At 37.0% G+C, this 15162-nt stretch overlaps 1 protein-coding gene across 1 annotated transcript in view; it reads left to right on the plus strand.

The window, feature by feature from the left end:
• The window catches only part of LOC149784503 (ER membrane protein complex subunit 2-A-like), a 46738-nt gene extending 35810 nt beyond the window's left edge, over window positions 1-10928 (plus strand). The window contains exon 10 of the mRNA XM_089932581.1: window positions 9634-10928. Within this exon, the coding sequence (XP_089788707.1) occupies window positions 9634-9720 (87 nt within the window). The 3' untranslated portion in view covers window positions 9721-10928. The remainder of the gene's footprint in view (window positions 1-9633) is intronic.
• Window positions 10929-15162: the final 4234 nt, after the last annotated feature.

The following is a 15162-nucleotide window of genomic DNA, read 5'->3' on the forward strand; positions in this document are numbered from 1 at the left end:
CTGACCCCACTGTCTATCAAATTTTATTTGGATTGGTCAACATAGACACTTAGAACAGCCTGGATAACTCCCACAACCAATATTGAATTAAAATAAGGATATTTGCTTGTATCAGATAAATAGTGGATATTTTATTGAATATGTGAAAATTCTTTTTGTTTTTAGCCCACAGGATGAAGTATACCAGTTATTCACATGGAACAAGCAAATTTTATTTTTATTTTTTAGCACAGACATATTGACCTAAATGTAGATTTCTTATGTTACCCTACTTAATAATATCAGCTGTTTATCATTTATGTTCTGCTGCATTTTGCATGATTGTCTTGACTAATTCAGTCTAAAAAAGTACATAAAACAAATTGAAGGTACAAAATAAGCACAGTATGTGATTTGAACCTGATATGCTTACCACTAGTCGAAGCAAATGACCAAATGATAGATCAGATTTTTTGGTTATAATGTTTTTTATGTATATTGACAATTGTGAATGCATATGTTTTTATAATTCACTCAATTTCATTTGGAAAATTCACTGATGCACTGACTAACATGATCTAAACTTGGTGTCTTACACTCTTACTCCACTAACACATATAGTTTTGTGATAGCTACTATATACAGTAGTCCCCCTCTTGTAAGGCCACCCCTAATGCAGCAGGGAAGTGGCCTTATAATGCGGGTGGCCTTTCTAGAGGGGAATGACAAATGCGAATAGTAAATACATATGAAAAAAGTCACAAGTACATTTAATTTTAAATATTTTATATTTTAATTAAAAAATCACATGCATGATGTGAAATAAATGTAAAACAAACTTTGTCATCATTTGCAAAAGAATGCTATGAATAACCATTGATACAGTTTTAAAACTGTCTTTTTAATTATGTTACAGTTCACATCATGTCACTTTGTTGGTAACAGTCTAAAAAACAAACCAGTCTCATCACATTAAAAATATCCTATATCCTTGCTGTCATATCCCCTGCATATATCGTTTAGTCTTTTGTTCCAATCTTCGACAACTTCGTTATTAACATCAACTGATTCGCCGCTAATGACACAACACTTGATATTGTGTCGCACTTGAAATCTGTGCAACCATCCGTTACTTGCGGTAAAGTCGTCATATCCCAGTTCAACTGACAAAATGTTTGCTTTTTCTTGTCTTTCAAATCAGGATACAAACGTCTCCTGGCTTAAACAATCTTCCTTTCTCCATCCATTTCACCTTTCCACTTTTGCAGAATTGTTTCATTGTCTTTCACGATATTGTTTATCTGAGTCTTCCCGACGTTAGTTTTCTGCAAGGATCCTCGACGAACCCCCCCCACCCCACCCCCGTCAGTTGAACTACTTTCACGTTCTCCTCTAAACTGAGAATTTTTATTTTCCTCGATGACATGTTGATCCTTTTGCAGTAAGTTATTCATGTTGCCAACTACAATACTGATAAAACAATTTTGTATGCATCTAAACAAATTGCCGTGTGTTTTTAAAGGAAGTGATCTTGTCACGTGATTTGTTAGTCGCAGTCTGGTACCCAATTGTTTTTATACATTTCTTGAAACTAGGTGAGGGAAGCCAAAACGGCTTCGATATGTACCATTAACATCACGCTGATTTGACCTCGCGGCCACTAGGATTCGTAATTTTGACAATTATTGTCAGTAGTAATAGCCACTGATTACCAAAGTGAACAAGCTCAACATCTTACTAAGGGAAGCCATAAAGGCTATTAAACCATTTTCCTGCTGACTTGGATATTGTACATCGATGCTGCCACTTATCATCTGTTACTACTGTTCGATAATTGTATTCTTAACAATTATCAGAGTGACTAAACCGGACATCTTATGATAACACAGCAGTAAGGCTAATTGGATTACATGTACGTACCCTTTTATATGGATTAAAATTTGAGTCTTTCTCGGTTTTTATGGAATAAATTTGGTTTCTCGTGAGGCGTAAATGATATAATATTAACCTTAGTGGTAAATGTACTTTACTCAACACTTCTTTCAATAACGAAAACCTGACATCTGGAAACAGAAATCGGATTACTTAACACACGTTTTGAATACAATACTGGTTCTGGATACATATTCAAATAAAATGCGGCCGCTTGTGAGGGGTAAATTTTATAATTTTGCACTAATATGCTGGCCGCTGGTCGCGTTAGCCGGGTGGCCTTTCGCGAGGGGTACTTTTGAACACAAACTCGTTGGTGCCAACGGATTCTGGCCGTAAGGAGCGGGTGGCCACTGGTCAGGGGGGCTGTTCAAGAGGGGGACTACTGTACTATGTAAGACATGTTTGTATATTCATGTTTCTTCAGATATATTATCTAATCATTTTAATAGTGCATCCACTGTCTTGCAATTCTAGCCCTCTCAAGTGACAAAAGCCATTAATATCATCATTTTTCTTGTTTTAGTAATAAAAGCACTGAAACATTATCTGAATGCCAAGACAGTCTGAAATAATTGGTCTTCCCATGAGTAAGATTGTTACCCATTTTTCTGGTCATTTTAGACTCCTTGTTTTAGTGGTCTCCTTTGGACCTTCCATCATCCACGACTGTCCAGATTTGCATGGGATTGCCAACAAGTGTAATTCAGTAACTAAGATAAAAAGTAATAGTGCATTATGTTACCAGATTGCATGTGCAACCTTTAATAAAAGAAATAAAATTTACAATCATTAGTAACCACATATAGGCAACATATATTCATTAAAATTTAAGTAAAACATAATTACATGATTTTTCTTATCATATAAATATCAATAATTATGAAGCAGAATGCATGACTTGATAACGATGAAGCCAAAACATTTTTAGCATTAAGAAGGCGAGTTCTAATTCTAACTCGCAACGATTAAATTTGAATATGTTGTACTTATGGTCGACACATCAAAATAATTTTATTACTTTTGTTCTCCTTAAGAGGGACCAGAGTAGTAGGGAATACTTAATAAGGAAATCCTCCTCTAATCCTTAATTCTCTGCAAGGGTCCATTTTTCCTGAGTAAGTGATGGCAAGACACAGTGAGAGAAGGACTGTTTTTGGCCCATGCCAGCCCACTCCCACAGAAAAGGTCATCATACTTGTGGCTCACATTTCCAAGAATGATGTAGGTGGAGGTGGGGGGCTTCAGCATTTTACCATGAAATGGGACTCTGTCCCAGGCACTTGTGGGTGTTTTACCATGGAATGGGATGCTGTCCCAGGGACTTGTGGGCATTTTGCCATGGAATGGGTCTCTTTCCCAGGCATTTGTGGGCATTTTGCCATGGAATGGGTCTCTGTCCCAGGCACTTGTGGGCATTTTGCCATGGAATGGATCTCTTTCCCAGGCACTTGTGGGCATTTTGCCATGGAATGGGTCTCTGTCCCAGGCACTTATGGGCATTTTGCCATGGAATTTGGACTCTGTCCCAGGCACTTGTGGGCATTTTGCCATGGAATTAGGACTATGTCTCAGGCACTTGTGGGCATTTTGCCATGGAATTTGGACTCTGTCCCAGGCACTTGTGGGCATTTTGCCATGGAATTTGGGCTCTGTCCAAGGCACTTGTGGGCATTTCAAATCATCTTGGAGGGCCTTCAGATTTTTCCTTGTTTAGTCTCAGATATCCAGAGCTCTGTTTGCTAAGTATGTCCCCAGAAACCTATGCTGGGCAGACATTCTGCTGCAGATAATGAATCTTCTCCGTATGGAAAGGTTGGTAGAAATATTTCTCAACACAAACTCACCAGGATTTTACTTGAGACTTTATCTTGGTTCTAATAGGTCATCAAACTATGCTCCTATGACTAACACACGTTCAGAATGGAGACCAGTCCTTGACATTGTTCAAGAGCAAGATTTTGTGGTCATCCTAGACCACCAAAAAGCTGTCCACCATATTTCCATTCCAGAATTGTCTGAGGTTCACTTTCCAGGATATAAACCAGCTCCCTTTGCATCTGAATCTCAACTCCTGTGTCCTCACCATCATGATGGACACAACTTTGTAACACTTTAGACCCACCTCCATTACATCCATCAAAAACGCCATGTGCACAATCTTTGGAACATGTATATGAAATGCCATTTCTCTCTTGCTTTGAATCAGCTTAGCAACAAGGAAAAGTCTGATCTCATTTACTCGAACACTTCATCTACTTGTGGAGTTAACAATTATTTTTTTAGTCGAATTTACTTTTCTCAGAAATGTGTCTGAAAGAATCTTAATGTCTTCCATCCACTTAGAGAGTCAAATTTCATTTTGTAAATTTCTTTGCTGATTGGGTCTCATCAATACAGATGCAGATCTTCCGGTTTTGAGCTTCTTGCTCAAGAGATGCCAGAGATGATCCCATTTGTGGTCAAAACTGTACCCAATAGATCAGTTGATCAAAGTTTTGGATTAAATGAAGTTGGACAGCTCAGATGTTATCAATTAGTCATAAGGCAAGGGAAAACCAGGTCCCCAAATTTCTGTCTTCTTCTTTGGGATTTTTATCAAGCGGTCAACATCTTCATCCAATCCATCCAAGTTGCACTCTGCAACATACCTGGCAGACTCAGTGTAGACTTGCTGTTAGGTGAAATCAAGAGATTAACACTGATTGGTCCTAAAGCTGTACTGATGTCACTTTTTGCCGATTATGCCGATACCGCATATATCCGATTATTAAAATTGCTGATACCAATTATGAGACCGATTATTTCATTATTATTTGTTTTATAACAGTGACTGGTTCAGAAAGATAAACATATTAGTGTAATGCAAGCAGGTATTTTGCCGTGTGAGTTATAACAAGGTTGTTTATGCGGCAAGTGAATTTGAACTTCTATACAAAAACAAATAGAAACTGGTGAAGAAGTACATTGCTATTTATAGAAAACAGTGATCACACAAACATAAAACTTGAAAAACTTTTAAACTAACAATGATACAACTTATGGTTTGCCTATTCAAGATATAAATGAATGAAAATGTATTAAGCTAGTCTTCTAACTTATGTTCAGTGATGCAGGTTGCCATTACTAGATTTCAATAAATGACTAAAAAATGTTAATAACGATAGCCCAGTAATAATTAAAATTAATAATATGCATGCTTTAAGACTAAAGTTAGAGGTCACTGTACGCTGGCCACAGCTAATACCGAAAGCCTAGTTGAGGTAGGTTGTATTTAACAACAGTAACATTTCTCCCTTCTCTCCAAGTAACGATCCACGATGATCCGAAAAAATCTGTCCTGTGCCACTAAACAGCTGCTCGCTCGGAACGCTTGAAACTGGTGCAGACAAATAGCATCTAGCCAATTTGGCCAAGTTGGGGAACTTAAACCTGTGTGCATTCCACCAGTCGTATATGTCTTCTTCTTGTGGCAACAGAGGGCTGGCCAGATACAATTCAAACATTGTGTCAACGGCGTCATCCACGTGGGTTGTTTCATTGATGGTATGGACAGGTTCGTCACAGGCCGCAGAAAACATCCCAGAGATGCAACATTAATGGTCCAGTGGCGTTTGTTTCAGTTTCAGTTTTTCAGTTTTTGGTCAGGGGTTCCTCCTGCTTGTCAGCTGATGCAACTATGATGCATTCTGCTCTAAGTCATTCTTTGGATCTGGTCACAAGTAGTTCTTCGCTGAATAGGCGATGTTTAAATCGTGGATACAAGATGGTGGCCAAGAGAAGCTTGTTGTTGCTGGCAACATAGCAATGTGTGTGTTCAGTGACGTCAACATATCACAGCGCATTGTCTTAATACCTTGACTCGCTTCATGTTCTCGAGCCAGCAGCATTCTGAGCATTTTCAGCATAGGAAGAATGACGGATACTGATGTTTGGCTATCACTTACTTCATTGGTAATGTCCACGAATGGGCCTAATGTGTCCACAATATTGTTAATCAAGACCAACTGTTGAGCTGTTAGGCTAAGCAGGTCATAGAGAGTAGCTATAACGAAACCAACATATTGCAATGTATATAGAATTCCAGCATGTCTGGACATCCTGGACAAGTTTCTTATGGGTATCGGTAAATTTTCCTGCTGCTCTTTGAGCTGCTGTTGTGCCAGGATGGAGTGCCTGAACTTGCTGACTATGGATCACGAGATCGCCAGCACATCTTTGACAACTCGTTGCAACAGAATGGCATCACTGACAACGAGCTGTATCATGTGCAAAACAGCTGATGCTGTCAATTTTCAGTTAGACACATTGCTTTAACCATGTTTGTTCCTCCATCACACAAAAGAACATGGATATGAGTTTTGGGAATGTTGTATTCCTCGCATAATTTGTCCCATTTGCTCGCCAAATATTCACCTGTGTGTGATTCATCGAGATGCATTGCTGCTAAAATCACCTGTTTCCACTGAAAGTCTTCCGTCAGCCAGTGTGCCATAAAACTCAACAAGGCTACGCTGATGGACGGGTCTGACCACGCATCAGAGATCAATCTGAGGTCAGATTGGGCAGAAACTAAATCATGCACCTTGCTTTGTATTGCATTATGCATGTCAGGTATCAAAGCTGTGGAAAAGTACTTTCGACTTGAAATTTTTAGCTCGGTTCTACCTTGGCCATCAGAAGTCGAAATCCACTGTTTTCAACAATGGAAAATCATTGTACATCTACTACCATGAATTCTGCAATAGCTTTGTGCCAATTAATAGTTCTTGGGTCATCAAATGCAAATGGCAGCTTTCGGTCCAGCATGGCGTCAATCAGAGTACGAGGAGTTGCTGCGGCTGCTGAGGTTAACTGCGCAGCATTCTTTTATTTTTTATCTGGCGGAAACAGGCCATGTTCGACGATGTGCTTGCAATACAAGTGCTGGACAAGATTTGATGTATAGTTTTTGGAATCCTTTCCACCTTTGGAAATGTATGCTTTGCAAAGTGTGCAATTTGCTTTGGACTCGTCGACTGCATTTACTTTAAGTAATTCCAGACTTAACTTGAGTGTTTCGAGTTCGACATAATGCATAGGCTTGGTAGTATATTTAATAGTGTACAATTGCTAGTCATTTTTAATAATCCAATCAATTCGCGCTCTTGAGACAATGTTTTAAATCAAGTAAGTTACTACTAAGTTGTTCACATGGCTGGATGGATGCACGCACCACGCTGCAACTCACGAGCTGAAGCAGCTCAGCAGATGGGGTATCCTGGGGTAATGTTGCTGGTGTTGGCATGACAATATCAATGCTGGATAATATTTGTTATGTCAGCATTCAGCTACTTCAGTATGTGAGCACTGTTTGTTGATTATCAGCATTGCAGGACTGGCTAAAGAACAGATTAACTATAATAAATCATAGTTTCATAGTAGTTGGAAATTTTGCTAGCTATCAAATCTGCCTAGCTATCTGCTAATGCGTATGCTGGAAGTTCAACATGTGATTCGGATGAGTGCAAGAATAGTATTGATGATTTGTTGTTTGCAGACAATCAGCAGTAGTTTACATCTAGTGTGTTAAAAAGCATTTACTTCTAAGAATATATTGTCTTTCAATTAATCCCTAAATCAGATGTTTATTCCTTAATTTCCACTATTTAATTCTGATTTAAAATTCAAGCCATGTCAAGATGAATGTTATGACTGAATTTATATTTTGGAAATTTGTTTACATCGGCACCAATTATTTCTGCCGATTCTGATTATAGTGATTGTTCTAATAATCGGCCCAATTATGAGTATGGCCAATTAATCGGTACGGCTTTAATTGGTCCATTGGTCCCATGGTATTCAGTCTAATCTGCACCTGTTAGAGACCATGCAGACTCTTGCTGTGAGGTGGAATGCTAACCTTTTTCTCCCCAGTGCCTGATCTGAAAGCCTGGACAGTCAGTGCCCCTTTTCACTAAACTAGAACAATCTCACTGTATATTCCTTTCCACCAACTCCTCTGATTCACAAGGTCATTCACAAAGCACGTGGATCCAAGTGCAGATCGATAATGGTTGCTCCCCTGAAGTGTGTAAATCATGAATCAGTAATCTAAATCTATAAGTAGAGGTTACCTGCTGAAACAATGGCAGGTTTTCCATCCTAACCCAAATATATTAAACATGTCTGTCTGGTACATATCAAACAGTCTTCAGAAAGATACATTTTTGTCAACGAGTGGTGGACAGAATTGCTGGGCTACAAAGGCCCATCATCTTGAAAGCTTATTCTCCCAGTGGTACAAGCAGAGAATCTTTCACTTCAAAGCCTTGGTGCCACAAATAATCTCCCAGATTTTCAAGAAGTTAATTCTAATCACAATCAAGAGTTATCTTTCCATGATTTCCAAAAAATTTCATCATTAAGGTAGGATATAGATCAAGAACAAGGCCTGCCTGTCCTTACTGGTTTGGATTTGTCTAAAACAGTGGCCTTGTTCCTTTGTCCTAAATGGAATATAGAATGGGTTCTGATGCGTTTGAACTACTGCCTTGACCTTTCCTTCAGTAAACCAGAACTGTCTACAGTTCGTCAGTGATAGCTCAGACTGTTCTCCATCACAATCCCTTGTTTCATTGTTGCAAATAAGCTCCGGCTACTTTGTACTGAACCTGCCATCTTCTTTGGAACCGTCTTTCCAAGGCCATACCATGACATTGAAATTGTACCTAAAACTTACTAAGTCAGTCATTAGTCTGCTCAATGAAAAAAGCTATGATCATTCTACATATGCTCTTTCATTTTGGATCCATTGGATTATTCATTCAGCCTACAAGAAATTACACAAGGCCAGATAATTTTCATTACAAGCATTGACTCATGAGGTTAGGGTAAGCAGCACAAACTTAGTATTCAAGCCAAACATTTCCATGACATAGCATTCAAGCCATCAGATAAAGAGAAAGGTCTGATACAACATTCTCCAGCTTCTGTGTAACAAAATTTTCACGAAAGAGTTCAGTTGAACCTATATCAACAGTGCAACAAGGTCACTCAGAAGCTTGATAATAATGCAGATTAATCTACCTTTAAGTTAATGCTTTATTCATGTGAGCGAAAGTTTTTTTCTGCAGGAAAACATAGATCCATTGCTCTGTGCTAACCCAGGCCCGTGTCACACACAAAGACTTTATTCAGGTTTACTTATGTTAGTAGACTGGAGTCAGGATAAGGGATTAACTCCCTCCACAACTTACCCATCTCCTTACATATCATGATCAGATAATGTATTTGAAGAGGAAGCCAAGTTCAGGACATTTTTTGGCTAAAACTTACACAAAAAACCAGTTTCTGGACATTTGTTTCTAATGTTTACCCAATCATAATACAGGCACTCCCTCCCAATCCCTCTGCACAGCTACATCCCAGGAAGATCATGTACTTCCCCTCCAGTAGTATCTGATGAATGATGTGATATGTCATTACACCCTTTATCCAAGGGTAGATCACTCTCATCTGACTTCATTCTCAGTATGCAGGTGGTATTTTAGCAATTTTATTGCTAAAACAAATAGAAAGATGTTAACATTTTGTTTCACATGGGAGAGCTGAAAACAAAGTAGTGAATATTCTAACATGATAAATTAGGTAAGTATTATTGAAGAAGTATGTTTTACTCCAATAATTGGTGTCATTGATTTAAATGTGCAAGAATTGGTTTATATTTTTTGTATATTTCAGACACAGGAAACCAAGGAGCAGATCAAAGAAACCAAAGTATTGGAATCTATACAAAACATGTTAGCAATGCTAACCTCAGGAAATTGAAATCATTTGTCATCAATCAAACAAATCTTTTTCTAAATGAAATTCATAGTCGGACTTGAAACAAACCATCAAAGTCACTGGTCATTTAGTGTCATGGTAATACATCAATATATGCCATCTCAGATAGATCTAGTACTTTATGCACCTATTAACTTTGGCAACAGAGGAATTACAATTTCTAAGAATGGAAATGGAATTTTAAATATAATGAGAACATTTAGTACAGTCATTTTTTTTTCCCAGTAACTTTGTAAACATGATTCATCCCAGTCATATCATTCAAGTCATCTATGGTGCTTTGAAGTATAATGTCACTGGAGGACAAAATTTTTATTTGACAATTTATTTCACTTTTCAATTACATGCACAAAAAATAGAGAAAGCTAACCTGAAGCTTTCGTCCTTACACTAAGGACTTCATCAGCAGACTGATGTGATCTCTACTGACTGTCAACATCGCTGGATGGAATGGTGAGCAATGTTAACAGATCGTCCCAGATATGCGGCAGGTTGTAACAAACCCCCATCCCTGTTCAGCATGGGTTTGTGCACATGGATGTAAATTGATTCCTTAACACTCCCTGCTCAAGCCAGGTGTGTTCTCAATCTAGCATTTTTATGGAGTTTCAAGTTATTGTATGACCAGGGCAGACATTGTGGATGTGCCATGATACCTCAGATGAGCTTGAACTGGACAATCTGTTAACATCGTTCACCATTCTAATGAGCGATGTTGTCAGAGATCACATCAGTCTGTTGATGAAGTCCTTAACATAAGGACAAAAGCTTCAGGTAAGTTTTCTCTATTTTTATTGTGTATGTGATTGAAAAGTGAAATACATTGTCAAATATGAATATTACTACACAGTTAAGCTTCATCAAAGCAAAAAAGGACAAAAATTTTATAATTCCAAAGGAGATATATACTTGTAGTTGATTTTTATGCAATTCATTTAATTTAATTTTGACATAGGCCGAGAAGAGAAGCAACATAATTATATGCCATGAAAAAATGGCAGAGAGAAGTTAGCAATTAAATGTTGTTAAATGGGGTTTCAGCAAGAGTTAACTCTGTTACATTTGCGAGGAGGAATATGTAAAATGGTTGATATTGTAATTTATAAATGTTTTGCATCATGTATTCAGAGACATTGTGTAGTTATGTAAAGTAATTTATATTACAGAATATAATAAATGTAGAATGATAAGTGTTTTTGTTCTTGTTGACTACTCATTCTCAAAAAGCTTGGATTGAGACATACATTCAGTTTTTAGCTTTTGTTTGTATGCAGGGCTTGAATTTTACATACTGTTAGGTTTCAGAATCTTCTTGTCCACTAGAAATTCTGCTAGCCCCCTACCCTGAATCACCCCCACCCACAAATGTGCCTAAGATTCACTCATTTAGCAACATATTGGTTAGTTTCCCATTCTGTTAAGAGATACCATCCCACTAAACATTTTGATAATATGCATGGTAAAAATATAAGATCTCTTTATTTATTTTAACTGATAATAGTTGTATAAAAAATACACAGTTGTATTATATATACTTACACAATTTTATATGAATGCATTCAGACCTATTTATTTAATATCAGTTTAAACTCTGAAAAGTTTAAATTCAGCTAAATAATATAAAACAATACAATGAGGAGGCAATTCATTCTGTAACAGGAAGTAACTCGTGCAATATATAAATAGGGAATTGCTACGTCAGTGTAACTGATTAATATTAATAAAGCATGAAGAACATTCAGCCATATCATGGTAATTTATAAGAATTTTGCCTGTCATTTGTGATTACAACTAATTACTCTAAAGAAGGATACAAAATTTATTAGTAGCCATTAGGACTACTACAAATTATGGACCTCTCCGTTTGCCTAGTGGTTAGAGCATCTGCATCAGAAGCGGGAGGTCATGGGTTCAAACCCTGGTGGAGTCATACCAAAGATTTACAAAAATGGTACTAACGGCTGCCTCACTAGACGCTCAGCATTAAGAGGTTAGTGTTAGGACTGGTTGGCCTGGTGTCAGGATAATGTGACTGGGTGGGACATAATGCTACATGTCTGCGGTATGATGCCCCATTACTGGACATCACTATAACCTGCCACGCTGCAGACATCATAGCGATATGACTGAAAAATTGTTAAAGCTACATTAAAAATCCTAATCACACATACACACACATAAATTATGAAATTAATAGTGTAATGGAAAATCAACTTGACTTGGACCAGGGAACTAATGGTAATCTTAAGCCCAGTCAAGAATCTGTGTATGTACAGACACACACACAGATACATACACATTATCATGAATCTGTGTACAGTGTATGTACAGACACACACATGGATACATACACATTATTTTCTACATATTCTAACTTGACAACATTTTTAGCTCACCTAGCCACCAGGCCAAATGAGGATATGGTATGGCATAACATTGCCCTACATTTATTCTGCCTTGTACACCCATCAAGATTTGCTATTTGAGCTTGTGATGAAAAACTACTGGACCCGTTTCAACCAAATTTGGCACAGAACATATTAGAATAGACATTCCAATATATACTATTCTGATTCACCATTAAGTATGGCCACTGTTACTAAAAAAGAAAACTTCAAATTGACTCTTCCCAAAAACTGCTCAAATAAATTTTATCAGATGTGATGGAAGATTTCAAGATTTATAATTATGACCATCATTACTAAAAAATAAAATAAACTTTAAACAACTTCTAAGTTTCTATTCAACAAAATTTGACAAAATATCCTGACAGAAATACTTTTCAAGCTTATACAGATGACAGCTTCAAATAAACAGGCAACAGAACTTTACCAGATTTGGCACCGCTCCGGTGGCTTAGTGGTCAGAGCATCCACCTAGGATGTGGGAGGTCGTGGGTTTAATCCCCGGCCAAGTCATACCAAAGACTCACAAAAATGGTACTAACAGCTACCTCGCTTGGCACTCAGCATTAAGAGGTTATAGTGTTAGGACTGGTTGGCTTGGTGTCAGGATAATGTGACTGGGTGGGACATCATACTACATGTCTGCAGCATGATGCCCCAGTGCTAGACATCACTATAAACTGCCACACTGCAGACATTGTAGCAATATGACTAAAAAACTGTTAAAGCTACATTAAAAATCTAAATCACACACACACCAGATTTGGAAGAAAGTATCTTCACATAAAGGCTTTTTAGATTGTTTACAAATGATACTTATACACTGTCAAATATAGCTGGCACCATTAAAAATATAACACACTTCATGTAACTTTTTCTTGAAAAAATGTTCAGCAGAATTTGACCAAATTTTGCACCAAACATCCTGGTACAAAGGCCTTTAGATTTTTACTGATGATTTTAGTTTGCAATCAGATAGCCTCTGTTACTTTAAATTTAAAAAAAAGAACTTAGATTACTTCTTTTAAAAAATCACTTCACAAAATTTGACCGGTTTTGACAGAGAACATCATGGCATAAAGGTCTTTCAATATGTGCACACCTGGTCACCTATGCTAAGTGAGCTTTTGGAAGGTATAAACTGCTCTTTTTGGCTGGGTGCCAAAAACAAATAAAAGGTCATGTGTTTCTTCACAAAAACAGTTCCTTATCATTAATTATATCATGTTAATCAAAACACATATTTTCAAAAGAACCATCTACATGGCCAGTGGGCTATGTGATTTGAAATACTGGGCTGCATGAGGCCTATGGGCCATGGGTCATACACACCTGGCTTATGGCATAACCCTATATCAGGCATGAATTGCCTCTAGTCAGTGAACATTTACTATCTTAAACTTCTCAAAATACCACTGGACCAATTTGAACCAAATTTGTCAGTTGGGATTTGTACATGAAGTGCTTTCAAAATTGTGTAAATGATGCTGATTCTCCATCAGATATGATCACCATTACTAAATGAGTTCCTCTCAAACAAAGCTAAGCAGAATTTGACTAAGGTCAGCAGAATGCATCCGGGCAGAAAAGACTTCCAAGTCTGTATAAATGATGCTTATCTGGCATTAAATATGGCCACCATTACTAACAATTGAAAAACATTGAAATGACTTCCCAAAACTTGCTAAATAGGGAAGTTTTGCAAACTTTACAGAAAGCATGCTTATTAGGAAAGGCCTCTCATATTTGTACAAATGCAGCTTATTTACCATTACTACTTCTAAAAAAACCTCAAAAATCACTGAAGAAACTTTATAGCTAAATTTGAAAGCATCTTGGCATGAAAGCGTTTAAATTTTATCTCAGATAGTCATAATGATAAGTGAGTTTTGGTAAGGCTTCTGCATTCAATATGCATTGTCTGTCAACATTTTCTATCTTGAATTTGTCAAAAGCCAGTGGATTAATTTCAATCAAACTTGGCAGAAAGCATCCTGGCATGAAGAGCTTTCAAATTTGTGGTTTGGATGATTTTTTTTCTTCAGAGCTTTTAGCTATTTTGCTGATCACCTGATGTTATTTTTGTATGTTCTCAAAAATGATGAAACCAAAGTTTACCATATTTGACAGAAAGCATTCTGGCATTAAGGCTTTCAGACTAATGATGCCAGTCCATTACTGTATCCAGTAGAGTATTGAATTCCCGCTTTACTACAATGCACTCCCCATGCAACTTACCACAGTTGTGGTAATTTCATTTGTTGTGGTAATAAACATCATAACTCACATTGTTGTATGATACCAAAAGATTCTCACAAAATAAACAAATGCTTAATTACTTTCAGGTGTGAATTATATTTGCCCTAGTTGATTCCCAAGCCTCATTTTCATTCTACAGTACAGGTACATTTCATCTTACTGTTGTATAATTCTTTTACAAATATTTTATCTTGTATAAATGCATTCAGTTGAATTAAATAAAATATACCATATAACAAATTTAAAAATTATAGATTTGCAGTTTTTTCAAAATAAAGTGCTGAAAGCAATATTTGCAAAATGCATACTCAGCATTTTACTCAGTTCATATATTCCTGATTTTATAATTAGGGCTTAAGCTTATTTTGGGATGATGAATGTACTAAGCTTATCCTGCCACAAATAACCTGGTCGGAATGATTTCGATTGGTAAAGCAGATGGTATAACTACTGTTGGAAACTTTTGGCACATTGTTGTGGAAGAAAGATATAGTTGTAAAGTAAAAGTAATAAGGCAGTAATGAGTTAACTGAAGGAAATTTTTTTTTAAATTTATTGATGCTACTGTGGTTTCCCTCTTGGAACTCTTGAACTTTCAATGTATTAAAAGAAGAGGGGGAGAGAGTGAAATAGGATGGGTATAGGTGGAAAAAAATAAATTCAGTTATTGTTTTCTGTGATCCCATTTTACCACCATCTTGTGAAAATAGTAACAGAGCATGCTTTTGAATTAACATGAAACTCCTGTTCATTTTCTTAG

This window comes from Sinohyriopsis cumingii, chromosome 14 (assembly GCF_028554795.1).
Source record: "Sinohyriopsis cumingii isolate HCF-2022 chromosome 14, ASM2855479v2, whole genome shotgun sequence".
Taxonomy (NCBI): Eukaryota; Metazoa; Mollusca; class Bivalvia; order Unionida; family Unionidae; genus Sinohyriopsis; species Sinohyriopsis cumingii.